This window comes from Alosa sapidissima, chromosome 22 (assembly GCF_018492685.1).
Source record: "Alosa sapidissima isolate fAloSap1 chromosome 22, fAloSap1.pri, whole genome shotgun sequence".
Taxonomy (NCBI): domain Eukaryota; kingdom Metazoa; phylum Chordata; class Actinopteri; order Clupeiformes; family Clupeidae; genus Alosa; species Alosa sapidissima.
The window spans coordinates 3,409,123-3,425,848 of record NC_055978.1 but is presented as its reverse complement, the minus strand read 5'-3'; the positions used below and the strand labels follow the sequence as shown (position 1 = coordinate 3,425,848).

The 16,726-nt window shown below is 42.7% G+C and overlaps 1 protein-coding gene and 1 long non-coding RNA gene across 3 annotated transcripts; one reads left to right on the top strand and one right to left on the bottom strand.

Moving 5' to 3' along the window:
- Nucleotides 1–385: 385 nt before the first annotated feature.
- zgc:64002 (uncharacterized protein LOC393330 homolog) lies at nucleotides 386–2,966 on the bottom strand. Of its 2 annotated transcripts, none has more exons than XM_042078930.1 (3): nucleotides 2,694–2,966; nucleotides 2,362–2,569; nucleotides 386–2,034 (listed from the first exon to the last, which is right to left on the bottom strand). In XM_042078930.1, exons 1-3 carry the CDS (start codon nucleotides 2,845–2,847, stop codon nucleotides 1,605–1,607), a joined length of 792 nt encoding a protein of 263 aa, XP_041934864.1. In that variant the 5' UTR covers nucleotides 2,848–2,966; the 3' UTR covers nucleotides 386–1,604. The 2 variants fall into 2 exon arrangements, with proteins under 2 accessions (XP_041934864.1, XP_041934865.1); XM_042078931.1 differs by having other exon boundaries at nucleotides 2,362–2,461.
- A 9,276-nt stretch (nucleotides 2,967–12,242) lies between these two features.
- Nucleotides 12,243–12,986, top strand: LOC121697413. The gene is made up of 2 exons (XR_006026445.1): nucleotides 12,243–12,442; nucleotides 12,760–12,986. It is a non-coding gene; the product is annotated as an uncharacterized LOC121697413 (long non-coding RNA).
- Nucleotides 12,987–16,726: the final 3,740 nt, after the last annotated feature.

The window sequence follows — 16,726 nt, the reverse complement described above, 5'->3', positions numbered from 1 at the left end:
GTCCCTGATTGACATGTTGATGCCAAATAGATTAAGAGTTTAGGGGTTGTTGCAACTTTCTGTTGGTAACAGGCTACATAGCAGTGTGATGACATATACTGTATATCATCCCTGCTGGTTTTGCAGTTCAGAGAGACTTTCCTTCTTGAACAGATATTACTTCTGGGGATTGGGACTCTGTAGAGGGCAGAAGGACATTTACACAATTAGCACTCCATTAGAATGCTGTTCTGTCAGGAGAACATCACTTACCCTGGAATAAGAGGACCAAAGAACAGAAAAGGACTGAGACTGGATTCATTATTAAATGTTCTCTGAATAGTATTCACTCTTCAGCTGCCAGGTTTTACCTTTGGCAATGATGACCTTGATATGAACAAACAAATGCAAATGATATTGTGAATTTATTGGCTTTTCTTTGCACACAAATTTGGATTATTACAATCCTGTCCTATTCCTTGAATAGTATACAGTTATACTAAAAGCAAAAGCAACAATCACACACAGAACAACATTGACTGACTGGTTATCACAATGCACCATGAAGTAAATTTCAGAATACAGAATATGATAATGCCTTGATTTTTTTTTAAATTGCACAATTGTACAAATTGTCATGATTTCAGATACAATAATTTTCATTTCCTGGTGACATGTGCTGCTGTTTCCTGTAGTTCAGTGTGCCAAACTTCCCCTTGGTCCTCAGGGAATGGCAGAACATCAGGTGTTAGACTTGAGCAAGTAATCATCTCTTGAGTCTATATGCAAATGCTGCCTCCATTTCCACAGCACACTTTTAGTAACCCAAAATGAGTTCAGATTACCTTTTCAAAATGTGACATGATGTCTCAAGCATACAGTACATTGATGCAGGTGCACAGGCATCATCAAAGTAAATGATATTAAAATATTTCATTGTTATCTAGTACTAAATATTGTGTGGGTTAATTATATGACACTTCGTGGATCAAATTTCCTATTGCATACCCAGCATGATTTTTGCTGTTAGATGTTTTTCAGCCTCCAGGTATGGATGGAGGAGCTGGGGCCTGAGATGTCAGGGTCGATGAGATGCCAGGGTCGAGCTTGATGCAACAGCTCCATCTAACGGTCAAATATGATAAATTCGACTAAATTTTATCCAGTGAATAACTTATTCGGACTTCTGTTTGAAACATACACACGCTATTTTACACATGGTTTATGATGAAGGTCTTAGTTGAACGAGGAATGACTTCAATTATACACTATTATACACTATATTGTCCTTCGGTCACATTTTATTACTATCCTATTGCATGTACCTTAGCATAGCCTATATTATTCAATTTCATTTTTAAAACTTCTTATCTGTTATGCTGTCTTTTTGCTTTGTCATTTTAGTTTTGCTTTCTAAGTTTTGCCTTGCTATCTCACTTGATATGAAGGTGCTATACAAATAACATTTACTACAAATCACATAACTATTAGAAAGATTAGATTATTATATTCATTAGATTAGGCTATATTCCACCAAGCTATTCCTTAGCATTATCTATATCATAAAGTAGGCTATACGTTCGGCGTGCATAAGCTCCTGAAAAACAACAGGCGGCCGGTGTATTTCAAATGGATTTAAGAGCTACCAGATAAAATATAGCTTCAAAGTCTGAAACATGTTTGATTTCCACTGAGGCATTTTTAAACACGTTAAAGTCTAGAATAGAGAACTCTAGTTTTCGCAGTGTTTCTTCGACGTTGCTGCGTGTCAAGCGTAAACAGGAGAAACGTTGTCCAGCTACAATGTAAAAGGACTCTCCAAGCGCACCGATCATCACCAGTACTCCACCGGGTTTTAGGACTGATGTGACATTACGAAGAGCGTCACAATAAGATGGGAAGTCTTTACACGCCGCCTCCAAACATAAAGACGTAACCACGCAATCCGCCGGCTCTTGCGTCAACGGATGGAAAGGGTTCTCCAGGCGAACATCACACTTCACAACGCTTTGCACTCGCTGCCTAAGGACGGCTTCCACTTCAACGGGGCTTTTGCTATAACATAAGAGAAAATATAAAAAAACACTGTTATTCTGGAACAAAATCTGAATGAGCAGACGTGATGCTTATATTACAAAACCATCTTTACCTAGTACTTGCTAGATAAATAAAATAAGGCCTGCAGTTGTTGGGTCTACAATGTTTGTCTACAAAATGAGTCTACAATGTTTGCCCACATCAATGGCACAGTTCCTGCTTTGCAGTAACTGTTTGAAATGACATATACCCATGATTTACCAAATTAAGGAAGGAGATGTCATTGCAACTGAAGATAGCATGCGTCAGGGCTGACCACATCGTTCTTGAAAAATGAATGCTTGCCTTTCTTTCTCCATGTGACAAACTTGTTGGATCACCGGGGTCCAGTCGAAACAACCAGGCGCTTTACACAGCCATTGGCTGAGCTCAGCGCGGTTTCTGTCTGTGAAGTCCGACAGGACGATGTGGTCAAAGTGCACACAAGCACTGATTACGCAGTGAATCGAAGCTGCGCTGCCAACGTCTATCAGGCGCTGACCTTTATATTTTCCTTAATGGCGAAGCCAAGAAAATACATAGATAGTTTCTGTCGTTACTAAATCAATCTTCTTCAGTTAAATTTGGTATATCAATACACAGACTAGCTACCTATCTTACACATTAAGATAGCTCACCTGAGGAGAAAGTTTCACTCAATCGTTGTAAAGCAAACAAAAGATAATTTTCATCTGTATGACCACTTGGATTTGAATAGAACGTGTCGATGTATGCCCTTGAGTCGAAATTGTCTTGATAAAATTCGCCCTCGGTGAAATCCAATGGGTCCATATTAACTATAACTTTCAGAGTTTCAAACTAAACGTAGCATATGGAGAAACCGGAACAGATGTTCACTCCGGAAGGCTGTTCAACAACTACGCGGATTCCTGGACTCGTCTGAGGCTGGTCTGAGGAATACTGAGTAGTCTAGGTGAGAAGGTGGGGCAGTTGTGGCCTACTGGTTAGGGCAATGTTTCCCAACCTTTTTTCCTTGCCTGTGTTTAAGACAAGCCAGGGCCCTCTATCCGCATACACACACAAAAATAATAAAGTGATTAACACTTATAAGTTCAGAGGTCAGAGGTAATAAATAGTTACATGAATTTAAATGTGGAACAAAATATGTTTTAATTTGGATTATACAGAATTTTGATTATCTATTTGGGTGTGTTATTGGGATTTTATACATTTAATGTGCGCAAATATCATTTTGGTAACCTTACAACCTCAGCCCAGGCAACATTGTGCGGACCCCCTGCAATCTCTGGCGACCCCTAGTGAGGTCTAGGACCCCAGGTTGGGAACCACTGGGTTAGGGCTTCAGGCTTGGAACCGGAGAGTTGCCAGTTCGATCCCCGACCAGTAGGAACGGCTGAAGTGCCTTTGAGCAAGGCATCTAACCCCTCACTGCTCCCCAAGCGCCGCTGTAGCAAGGCAGCTCACTGCTCTGGGTTAGTGTGTGGTTCACCTCACTGTATGCTCACTGTATGCTCTCCCCCCCCCCCCCCCCCCCCCCCCGAAGGAAAATCTGTCCATTTTTCACATAGATCTCGGTTTTTCGAAGTCACTGAGTACTGTTGAAAAAAATAAAAAAAATAAAAATAAAACAATCGGTGCTACCTAGTTCAAGTTTGCTACCTAGCTGAAGTTGCTGCAGCAAACAGCTAGAGAAGCCAGACAGCTACAGTGCTACCCTCTGGAGGGCATGGTTTTAAAAATGCCCCCAGAGCACTTTTACAATGACTTGATACAATCACTTTTACAAGAGAAAGAACAATTTTAAGTGTATTAAAATAAAGTACAACATATATTAGCCACACCATGTATCAAAATAAAATACTTCATGTTTGTATTTTAGTAACGCTTAAAGGGAACATGATATCACTTTGCCTTCCATATCTGTCTATTCTGTCTATCCCTTCATCAGTAGGCCTACACTGACTCTGTGGACAGTGTTTGAGAGCAAAAGCAGGCAACTACTCTCTCTCTCCTACTCAAGCGAGTAGGACGCATTTCACACTGCTCCTGCTTCAACTATCGTTTTTAATAGGCTAAATGTTTGGGATAAAAAAAGCTTTTTTTGCAGTGATTCCATACTTCCTTGAAAAAAGTATTTTGAGTATTTTCAAAAATACAAAAATACAGTATTTTATTTTGATACATGATATGGTTACTGTATTTTGTAGTTTATTTTGATACATTAAAAATGAGGGTATTAGGTATTTTATGTTGAACTAAAAACACACTTTGCGATGGTTAGCTTGTCCTCTGTGACGATATATGCTAGGCCTAAGTGACTGACCTATCTGGGTGCGTTTGGAGATGCCTGATTAAAACAGACGTTGTTGAATAGGCATAATTTATCCTGGTGCCACACACTTTGCATGTAGCTGTTCGCTTATTTCCTCTGTGCTCAAAGTCATTGTAACTGAAAGTAGTATGTATGTCCATCAAATCAGCTGCAGCCAGCCACAGTTATCTTCAACCAGTAGCTAACAGGAGATATCGTTCTGCTATTTGCCCAGATTTTTTCTCCTCTGTTGTTCTCGCAGTGTTGTTTGCGAATATGTATCAAAACATAACACCATGTTACGACCCGGTGGGTCTTTGTGTGGTGGCTCCGCCCCTATTGTGCTACTGCTATCTTGTCTGTCTCCTACAGGCTGCCTCCTGAGGTTAATTGTCGTGGCCATAAGAGGGCCAGCTCTGGCATGATGTCGCTCTCACTCATTCCCCTGGCCTGCTCTGACGGGAGAGCTCATTGGGAGCTGCCTTGACTCGCTGCCCTTCTGGGGATCTCGCCTCCTTCTGCGTCTCCGTCATATTATATTTAGTTTATTCATCTACCCCTAGACACACATTGCACAACACTTTACTTTTGTACTTAAACTGACATTCTCTACTTTTATGTTAATACATATCATTTAAAATGTTACGCCTAAAGTGTGGTCTCCCCTATGTTGAGCCAAGCGGTCTTAACATTTGGGGTCTCCTCCGGTCCTTTTTGCCGTGGGTATCGCAGAATATTTAGAAGGCTAGGTTCCTTTTTTATTTCGTGAGTGTTAAATTGGCAGCGCCTTTATTGTGCCATTGGAAGCGAATGCGGGCTGCTATTTTTGGTGAGTATCAGCTGTGATTACGCAGTTGTACTTTGTTGGGGAAACCCCTGTAGCGTTTCGTGATTGGTTAATTTTGAATGCGACGTAGGGAGTCCCACGTCATTCAGTCATCAGTTTGGGCCTGCGAGACAAACTTTTTGAGTAGCTGCACGTCTGTTCGTTCGGATTATTTGGTCATTCCTCCTGCAAACGAAGAGAAATATTAGCGAATGGGGTTAATCTGGAGCAACGTGAACTGCTTTAGGTGAGTCCGCTCAAAAGTTTTATTTTGTTTCCAACTTATTTGTTGTGTTTGCGTGTCGAACGGGAGGGAGCTGTCTGTAGCTCAATCGCGGGGGCACGTGAAGACGCAGGTTGTGGGAATAGGATTTTCTTTTGGGGGGGGGGAATAGATGCAGGGCTGCTCCATTTTTGTCTAAAACTCGTTTATTAGTCCTTCGTTTGTGTGGGGGGCTACCTTTATTGGAAGATAAAGGTCTAGTGTAGATACTTGTAGTGACGACGCTGAAGTTGGTGTGGGTTTCTGTTGGGCATTTTGAGTGAGAGCTGCTTTGTTTGTTTGTTTGGCTTGTTTTTGGTTGATAATTTGTTACTGGCATAACATATTGTATAAAGTTATCCATACTGTTTTGAGGTTGCGATAGGCCTGTTCTCGTCGCCTGGCCTGTTTTTTGATATGGACGATAGTCATTCTGTTTTTGGCTACTCCTTCAGTTAGTAAATTGAAAGCGTTGTCTAAAGAGCAATTAGTACAAGTCGCTGTGCATTATAGGTTTGAATCAGACATTCCCAAAGGTATTAAAAAAGACGATTTGGTTAAATTCTTAATGGAGCAACTGCGCGAAAGAGATGTGCTGTCTGAGAATCCTGTGTCTGGGCGCTCAAGTCCAACTGCATCTTCGGCGTCTGTAGGCGCAGAGGCAGAATTGCGCGCTCCGACGTCCACTTTTACATTTGAACAACAAATAAAATTGATGGAAATGCAGTTGGAACGGGACAAATTATTGGTAAGGGAAAGGGAATTGGCACGCGATAAAGAGAGGGAAGAACGCGAAAAAGAACGTCAAGAACGTGAGAAAGAAAGGGAAGAACGCGAAAAAGAACGTCAAGAACGTGAGAAAGAAAGACAAGAACGCGAAAAGGGAGAGCTTGAGTATAAAAAAATCCAACAAGAGCAAGAGCGTTTAAGGCTGGTGGCAGAGGGGAGAGCACCGAGTGGCACTGTCGGAGGCTCTGCCTCCTCCCAACAGGGTCGAATGCCTTTTGAATTGAATCTATCCAACATGATTAAGCTCCTACCTAGGTTTAATGAGCGCGATCCTGACCTTTTCTTTTCCTTATTTGAAATTTTAGCCACTGATCATAGCTGGGGAGATTCCGAGCGCATTTTATTGTTGCAAAGCGTAATTTCGGGCAAGGCTCAAGAGGCCTATATTGCTTTAAATGAGACGCAACGAAAAGTTTATGCTACTGTAAAAGACTCCATTCTTAAAGCATATTAATTGGTTCCTGAAGCCTACAGGCAACGTTTCCGAAATTGGCGCAAGAACGAAAAACATACACACCTCGAAGTAGCACGTGAATTGACTGCACTCTTTACTTGCTGGAGAACATCAGAAAGCGTGGACACGTTTGAAGGCTTGTGCGATCTGGTAGTTCTAGAACAATTCAAAAACATTATACCTGAGCGCATCGCCACTTATGTCAATGAGCATGATGTTGAAACGGCTGGGGAGGCGGCTGTACTTGCAGACAAATACATTTTGACGCATAAACAGAGCAGTACGGTTCAGAGGGAGGAGTCTCGTCCTTGTCGCTTTAGTGGTCCTAAGCATGATTATAATGACAAGAAAAAGCCTGTAGATCAGGATGCATGTAAGTATTGTTTAGCAAAGGGCCACTGGAAAAATGAGTGTCCTGTTTTGCGGTCAAAACAACGTAGTAAGTTCCAAGTGAAGCCATCTGGTTGCGCTGCCCAGACCGTTCCTTTTGTGTCTACTGAGAGTGTTTCTCCTGGTGGTGATGCCTCTGTGACAGTGTCTGTGAGTGAGAGCACAGACTCTGTCAAGAGGGTGTTACTTTCAGAGAGGCAGCCTGGTTCTGACTGTGTTGATGGGGGTTATAGCCCTTTTATTACAGCAGGGTTTGTGTCATTGATTGGTAGTGATCAGAAGGTGCCAGTGCACATTTTGCGCGATACGGGCGCATCTGAATCTTTTGTTCTTGAGTCAGTATTGCCTTTTTCTGACAGTTCTGATACAGGGACTTGTGTTCTTATCCGAGGTATCGGGATGCACACAATTTCTGTTCCTTTGCATCGGGTAGCCTTGGAGTCAGAGCTTGTTAAAGGGGAGGTGGTGTTGGCAGTCCGGCCTTCGCTGCCTGTGGAGGGCGTTCACATCATTTTGGGGAACAATTTAGCAGGGGGCTTTGTGTGGCCTAAGGTTCCGCCGCCGCCTGTAGTTAACACAAAGTCTGTTATGCCTATGGAATCTGATCAGTGTGCTATAGAATTTCCTGAAGTGTTCACCTCCTGTGCGGTGACTCGTGCCATGAGTCAGGCCCAGGAGGGTGGACAAACAACTGAGGGGTTGGATGGGGACCGTGCTTGTCTGAATTTGCCTGCCTTACCAACTACTCTGTCCCGTGAGGAGGTGGTGGCAGCGCAGAAAGCAGATGAAGAGTTGGCTGGGTTTTTAACTGCTGCTTTGTCGGAAGATGAAATGAGAAGTACAGCTAATGGGTATGGTCTTGTTGGTACGCAAGTGGTCATCGTTTAACGGGGATGTGGTAGACCCTGTGGTACAGATAGTGGTGCCTAAACAGTTTCGCAGTGTTGTCTTGCAGACAGCGCATGGTGATGTGGCAGGTCATTTTGGTGTCCGCAAGACTCACCAGCGGCTGTTGCAACACTTTTATTGGCCAGGAATGAAAAGGCACGTGGCTCGGCTCGGTTTATTAAGTGGCTCGGTTTATTAAGACTTGTCATGTCTGTCAGCTGGCTGGAAAGCCTAATCAAGTGATTAAGCCGGCACCCCTGTGTCCTATACCAGCAGTAGGTAAGCCCTTTGAACACCTTATTATTGATTGTGTGGGCCCACTACCACCATCTAAGTCAGGGTGCACATATTTGTTGACTTATGTGTCAGTCGACCCGTTATCCTGCGGCCTATCCAATACGAAGTATCACTACAAGATCTGTGGTAAAAGCACTTACCGTATTTTCCGGACTATAAGTCACACTTTTTTTTCATAGTTTGGCTGGTCCTGCGGCTTATAGTCAGGTGCGACTTATATATGAAAAAATATATAATTGAACATGTTTTTAAATGTTCATTTATCTTAACTGACATGAACCCTACGTGAAACATTACGTCTACAGCCGCGAGAGAGCGCTCTCAAATGCACAAGTCCTGTGCACTTTCAGTCAGATTAGTGCTTGCACTATGCCTGAAACACACGTGCATACCTAAATCGTCAAATTATGGCAGGGATTCTATTTATAGCCGGGCCTCAGATTTGGACAAATAAAAGCCAGTATAATTTTGTTTCAATTTAACTCATAAAAGAGCTCTTCTTAATATTTTATATTGTTGGTTGGTATTGTTGCCAATGAAAAGTAATTTACACCATGAGTCTCCAACACGTTGCCCTCATTGCTCTCAAGCTAGTCGCATGCCGCACCCTTCTGAGCTAGAGGCTGAAGCCTACATTTAAACACAATTGTTGCTGCCAGGCATCAGCCTATGAATTTTATAAAAAAGTAAATCATGCATAATTTAAAAAATAACTACATTTAGGCTATCTTAGACATCTTTGGCTATACGGAATAAGGTTTCCCTTGCAGCACAGCACACAAATGAATGAAAGCGCGGATACCTTATCTCGCAATAAGTGGATGGCAATCGAAATTCCCGACACTATGAAACTTAATAGTAAGCCATTAAATACCCCACAGATTTCAGTGGTCATCAGTCCCGATATTTAGCAATATAATCAACAGTCCAAACGTAAATTAAATCTCAAATTAAACATCTGCTTTTGATAGCCTACCCAAGCCGCTCCAAACGAAAATGCATGAAAACATTTGAAAACAAAACGCACTGCCATGTAATATTTGATCGCTGTTTTGCTACTAATTATCTTTCACGTAATGAATACGCACAGAAAGTGAAAGTAGGCCTAATGTGCGCTCCGTGTCTGTAGCTGTCTGTTCACGTCCGCAATCGAACGTCAAATAGAGAAGTCATCCATGTTCTCTACGTTATAGCCTAGGCGGTCATGCTTCTTTATTTGCAAAATTCCTGACGGTTACTGATCGCTAAATGTTTGTTTTCCTTTCCTGTCGATAGCGGTTGATGTTGAAGCACCTAGGCTATAATTTGACTTCAGCGGTGACAAATCCTGCTGAGAGAGAGAGAGAGCAACGAAAGAGAGGCACCCCCAAAGTGGTCCTGCGAGCGCGTGTGTGTGTGTCTGCATGGGGTTCAATTGAAGTCAGAGTTGGTCCGTCAATAGTCCCGCATTCAGGCCGCTCCATTATTATATTAATGTCAGACAGGGTACAGGGTAAAATGTGTGGGAATCTTTCGCATTATGATGGCTAGATTTGCGGGACTTTTATTATTATGCTCAATACTAAGTAATAATTTATTCGCAATACCCGCAATTCCGTGCTGGAATTTAGACCCTTTTAAATGTGCATCTTTTTTTCTCTCGCTCTCTCGGAGGTGGCCAGCCAAGCAATTGTTCTGCTGCATGCCAGCCTGTGCCAATATATTGTACAAAATGATTGATTGCATTGCATTCTCCACATTTTTAGCTAAATTTTCATATACCACATCAGCATTACAAGTAGCGTCGGGCCTTGTCAGCAGCCTTTGGCTTGCCTCTTACCACTATTCACTCCTTCTTCATTAACATTCCCTGTAGAATTCTCAATATTTTTGGCCTCAATGTGTACAGTTACATAGTCTGTCTGTTCTTAGTCTTGGATTTTGTGAAATACATTTCTAAATATCACCTGCTTGCTGCAGCTTCGGTCTGCACGTCAATTTAAACCCGCATCTTTTTCTCTCTCGAGCATTTAATCTGCTGCCAGCTTGTATCTCCACATCGTCCAAAATGCTTGATTGCATTGCATTCTCTACATTTTTAGCTACATTTTCATGTACCACATCAGCATTTTTGTTCTGTGAATCTTTTGTAAATTGCTTTACAAATACCGTCGGGCCTATTGGCCTATTGCCATGGCTTGCCTCAGCTTAGGTCACGTCCTTTTAAAACCGTCTTTTTCTCTATCGTGAGCATTTAATCTGCTGCCAGCTTGTGACTCCACATCGCCCAAAATGCTTGATTGCATTGTATTCTCCACATTTTAGTAACATTTTGGTGCACCTCATGGCATTTTCTTTCAGTGAATCTTTTGCTTTGCAATTACCTTCCTGCCCTCCTCTTGGCTGCCTTCACTCCATCTTCATTAATCTTTTTGGCCTCAAATAATCCAGTTACATAGTCTCTGTTTTTGGTTTTGGATTTTGTGAAATACATTTCTAAATAAATGCGACTTATAGTCCGGTGCAACTTATATATGTTTTTTTCCTGCTCATGACGCATTTTTTGACTGATGCGACTTATACTCAGGAGTGACTTATAGTCCGGAAAATACGGTACTCAGTTTATCTCAATATTTGGCATCCCTAAAGTGATTCAGAGTGACAGGGGTACCAATTTCACTTCTAAAATGTTCCGTGACCTATTAAAACAGTTACGGGTGAAGCAACAGTTAAGTAGCCCATATCATCCACAGAGCCAGGGGGCTGTAGAGCGTTTCCATCTCACATTGAAGTCTCTCCTTCGGGCTTACTGCCTGGAATTAGGAAAGGATTGGGAAGAGGGTGTCCCATGGCTGCTGCTCGCAGCACAGGAGGTGGTGCAAGACAGCATAGGGTTCAGCCCAAATGATTTAGTTTTTGCCCATCAAGTTCGTGGTCCCTTGTCCTTATTGAAGGATGGTTTGGAGGAGACCAAACCTCCTGTCAATGTTATTGTATGTCCTTGGGTTTCGTCGTAGGTTGACACTGGCATGGAAGATGGCCAGTGACCATTTGACCAAAGCTCAAAATAAAATGAAGAGGACATATGATGGTTGCACTGTGGAGCGTGTCTTCAGTCCGGGTGATCAAGTTTTGGCATTATTGTCCATGCCGGGTTTCCTGTTCTGTGCCAAATTCTCTGGTCCTTACTCGGTTGTTCGTAAGGTGTCTGAATGTGACTTTGTTGGCTACTCCAGGTCAGAAGCGTTCTACACAAGTGTTCCATGTAAATCTGCTTAAGCCCTATTATTCATCCAGTTCTGTTTCAGGGGATGGTGGGTCGTTGGCTGCAGTGGCTGTGGTCGGAGGTGTGTCATCTAGTCCACTGATGGTGGCAGCTGAGGTTGATGATGGCCCTGATGACTCAGTTCTGCAGCCTAGGCTTAAGAATTCGCAGACTTTGGCCAATCTGGATAGTGTGGTGGATCACCTTTCAACTGAGCAAAGTAAAGAGCTGAAAGCATTAATTCTGTCATTCCATCCTTTGTTTTCAGATACTCCCACTTGCACAGATGTTATCGAGCACGACGTAGACGTTGGTGATGCTCAGCCTGTTCGCCAGCGCTTTTACCGTGTGGGGCCAGAGAAGCGCAGGATCATGGATAGTGAGGTCCAGTATTTGCTGGACAATGGTCTAGCTGAGCCGTCCTTTTCCAGTTGGGCGTCACCCTGTTTACTTGTGGGTAAACCGGATAACACCTTCCGTTTTTGTACGGACTTCGATGATGCAGTGGTGTATAGTGATACTTGGGACGTACATTTGGTCCGTATACGAGCTTTATTTGAGCGGTTGTTAGGAGCAAAATTAACAGTCAACTTGGCTAAGTGTGAATTTGCTCGCGCCACAGTAGTCTACCTGGGCAAAGTAGTAGGTCAGGGTCAGGTTTGTCCAGTGCGAGCAAAGGTCCTGGCCATTGACCACTTTCCTCCACCTACTACAAAGAAAGCTTTATTCCTTTATTCCGGCTTTATTCCTACAACCATACCACTTAGACATACGTCACATCAGGGGTGTGGACAATGTGGTTGCAGACGCATTGTCCCGCTCCTGTGAAAATGTTTAACTGTGCTGTCCTGTCTCATGTCCTCTGTTCCTCTTTTTCCTTCTTTCTGTTCCGTTCCTTAAATTGCTTTCCAGGGCCCGGATTGCTGGTGGAGCAGCAAATTGAGGTTTGGGGGGGGGCGGTTTGGGGAATTTGAGATGGGGGCAGTACACTTGGTGGTGGTTTGGTCCAACATCTAGAGATAAGCCTAAGGTTGGCACTTTGGTGAATTTGGTGAAACAGACTTGTTATGCCATGTAATAAGTAATTAGTATTGTTTAGTTTATTATTTGTTTCTTTCTTTTGGGTTTGATTACTGTCTAGTGCAGAGGCCCACTTAGGTTGGCCTCTGTTTTAAGGGGGAGGGGATGTTACGACCCGGTGGGTCTTTGTGTGGTGGCTCCGCCCCTATTGTGCTACTGCTATCTTGTCTGTCTCCTACAGGCTGCCTCCTGAGGTTAATTGTCGTGGCCATAAGAGGGCCGGCTCTGGCATGATGTCGCTCTCACTCATTCCCCTGGCCTGCTCTGACGGGAGAGCTCGTTGGGAGCTGCCTTGACTCGCTGCCCTTCTGGGGATCTCGCCTCCTTCTGCGTCTCCGTCATATTATATTTAGTTTATTCATCTACCCCTAGACACACATTGCACAACACTTTACTTTTGTACTTAACCCTTTAGGCGCCAGAGGTTTTTTTCCGAAACGATCAATTTTGACATCTTCATTTCAAAAGGCTATATCTTAAAAGTGATAAGAGATAGAGACTTTCTGTAAATTAGAGAAATATTAAGGATGACCCAAAGTTTATGTAGAGATTAAATGTTTATATCTAATTTGCATATTATGACGTCATATGGTGGCGGCCATCTTGGATTATAGAATTTTCATGAAAAGTTGCATGTTTGAATGATAAAATGCACCACTTCTTTCCCCCCAAAATGTCCCTCACCTTCTGTATGCTATATTGCACAATACTGAATGCTCAGGTAAATAGTAAGTAGTGAACAAACTGTGTAAATCATTACTAATAAATGGCAGAAACAAACCAAATGCATGTAGCAGTAGACTGGCCTTTTGCTGTAGAGATTTTCCATTTACTACATACAGTAGGCACTCTGATTCCATGTATGGGGCACATATAGATTATTCAGATGACACACAAACACAAGTAGACAAGACCTGTTTAGTTCAAAAGCTCATTTGCCACGGCAAGGCACAGATCAGGAGTGAGATGACGAGACAAGACAAGAGACAATGTTAGTATTTTTTTTCTTTTTGTTGATGTTTTTTTTTCTTAGCTGACAAAGACACACACATCACAAGGACATGAACACACAAAAAGGAACACATAGTGTATGTCCTAAATGATCAGGGAAATAGATAGCAAATCAACAGTGTAAATCATTACTAATAAATGGCTGACATTTTTTTTTTTTTATGTAGCAGGCCTTTTGTTGTAGAGATAATGACTCCCTATCCCTATCCATACAGGGCCGGCATTCCCATCATCTTGTGATAGACTATGCATGACCTAATGTGTGTGTGTGTGTGGGGGAGAGGGAGAGAGCGTGTCACCACCTCCACCATGCGAGCAGCATGGCCAGATCTGCCTCGCGCGCGTCGAGTGGAGAGAATTTGCGCAGCTCGGACTAGGCCTACTGTCATTCTCATTGCGACTCCCCACACTGCCACTACGTTTCCCCCTAACTCTCCTATGAGCACTTCGACCTCGTCTAACATACCCAGTCGCATTAGACAAAGGCTCCACCACGTTACTGTCGCCGCGATTGTGGAGAGGCAAAAGACAGAAGCTAGCGCTATTAGGCTACCTCCAGCCTTGTTCGCCACACCACTAACACCCTGCTAACTTCCCGATGAACACTCCGAACCCGTGAAACATTATTCCCACCAGTGACATTGGGCAAACGTTTCAACGTTTGTGCTTGGTGTAAGCTAAACTATGGAGTAAACTCTCACTTTGTCCAGCTGCATCATTGAAGGCAGGGACGCATCTGAAGCCTCACTAAACGAATCACCGTCATTTCCTGAAGGCAGATATTCCCCTTCAGAATCAGGGTCCGCGAATAGAAGACCCAACACTTCATTTCAGGTAAACTTTTTTGATGCCATTAGACGATAATCTAATGCAAATACTAGCTAACGTTGACAATATCGCTCTGACTAAGTGGCTCACACGCACACTAGCTCCGGTATTGCACGCACTGATTCAATGCGCTGTAGCTCAAAACTTTTGTTTAAACCATGACCTTTTTCGGACTCGGGGATGACGTATGACATGTCTGCCACCTAGTGGAGTGGATGTCGAACGAAATATGACACCCTATTTGACTAAATCGGCCGTTTTATTCAGTACCGCATCTTGTTGAGTAAACTCGACAGTGGCGCCTAGAGGGTTAACATAAAAGTAGAGAATGTCAGTTTAATAAATATCATTTAAAACATTACGCCTAAAGTGTGGTCTCCCCTATGTTGAGCCAAGCGGTCTGAACAATGAATAATTTCAGGTTAAAATGCATTGTAATGCGCTTTACTGAAGTTTGTACCAAGTAAAATATTACCCTTTTTTTGTAATGCCTTACATTACCGCGTTACAGCAAAAAACAATAGCCTATATTACAGTAATTACATTACTTTTGTAACTCCTTACTCCCAACACTGATTATGACCACCGCCAGCGTAGCTGGGCCCCCCGAAACCCAGAAAATGCAGTTTTTCAGCACTGAGGATGATGAAATTTGTTCATCATCTCAAGGGCCCGCATCAACCTAGCCCATAACCACTCATTTGTTACATTTGAACTGCACCAAATTGATACAAGCATACACAAAAGTAGCAAGAGTAGGCGATGGAGTTAGAGATGGAGACAAATTGAAAAGCGTGATTTGTTTTCATGGAGAGGATGTACAGGACTGAGCGGCAGTCCTATTATACAGCTAGTTATAAAAAGAGTGTATACAGCCTTGCTGACAAACTACCTTTAAATGTGTGAAATAAATACTATTGTGTGCTTTCATGCATAGGCACCGGGATGAGTTTCAAAGTAGACAGGCAGGATGATGTAATGTAGTAGCCTGGGGTGCATTTTCCGTACAACTACGGAGGTTAGCTTTTTACTAACATGGTACCATTCATCATTCAGTAAGAATATAATAAGAGTTGAAAGGTAGTAACACATTTAAAAGTGCTAGTAACACAAATGTTTTTCGGGGGGAAATATCTGGTGTGTGGACATAGGGCATCCTTGGCCATTAATGGATAGCCCATCCTTTTATTCATTCTGAGCTGGCAAGGTCAACCGGCTAGACTTCCTGGAATAATCTTTAACACAGTCATGTACAGCAGGCCAGGTTTGCAAATCAGACCAAAAATGCAGAAATTAACATTGTAAGAGATGGCAGACAACATAAGCTAACTGGATAATTAGCTAGAAGGAGCGTTTTCTAGATGTAAATGTTTGCCAATAGGTTGCATCAAATGTCAACCCAACACCACAATACTTGGTAGGTTAGTAATGCAGGCTTGAGAGATCAGATCAACTTAATGTTAGCCTACTTTTATTTGTTGATAACAAACCTGTAAACAGTGTTGTGCCTAAACATGTTCATTGAAGTTCATATTGTAACAAACTGCAATGTTATCTTTGAATGTTTTTTTTATTGGTTTAACACCTTTAACACACAAACACCTAATATTGGGCCAGACCTGGCCTTTATGTCCCAGCACTAAACATCTGCCCCAGGTTGTATCCCAACACACACCAGCCAAATCTGGCCACGAACACTCCAACCGGCTGTAGAACACAGACACGACAGACACGACACACAATATTGTCAACCCGCATGGTTTTGAACATCAACATTACACACACACACACTGCACAGCATCATGGGAGCACAGGCATAATAGCTAGGCTCAGTTCACTACAATATTTTAAGCGAACGAGAACTGAACGTACTGTATTACTACCTGATGAACGTTACTTTGAACTTGTTCATTCTGATGTCTGTGAACGACAAGCTCTTTCAGTTTAACTTCATTCAATAGGGTGGCAGATTTCTACAGAGCCTTCCACGCGAAAACCCGGCTAAAGCACACCGTAAAAAGGCCTTAATATGGCAGCATGCAGGCCACCATTTCTCAAACTATGGGCCACGGCCCGCAACGTGGACAATGCTGGTCTACAGAGTGAAATTATTCCCTGGGCATCGTCTGATAATTTGCTGCGCTATTGATTAAGGAACCGCAGACAGAAAAAGAAAACAAACGTTACTGCGATTAGTAGGAAATACTAGTTAATTTGGTGTCACCAAACATAGAGGCATAGAATTAAGTCGTGGTATGAGCGTTTATTCAATGCGTGCGTGTGCACGTCTGTGCGAGAAGCAGCTCGAT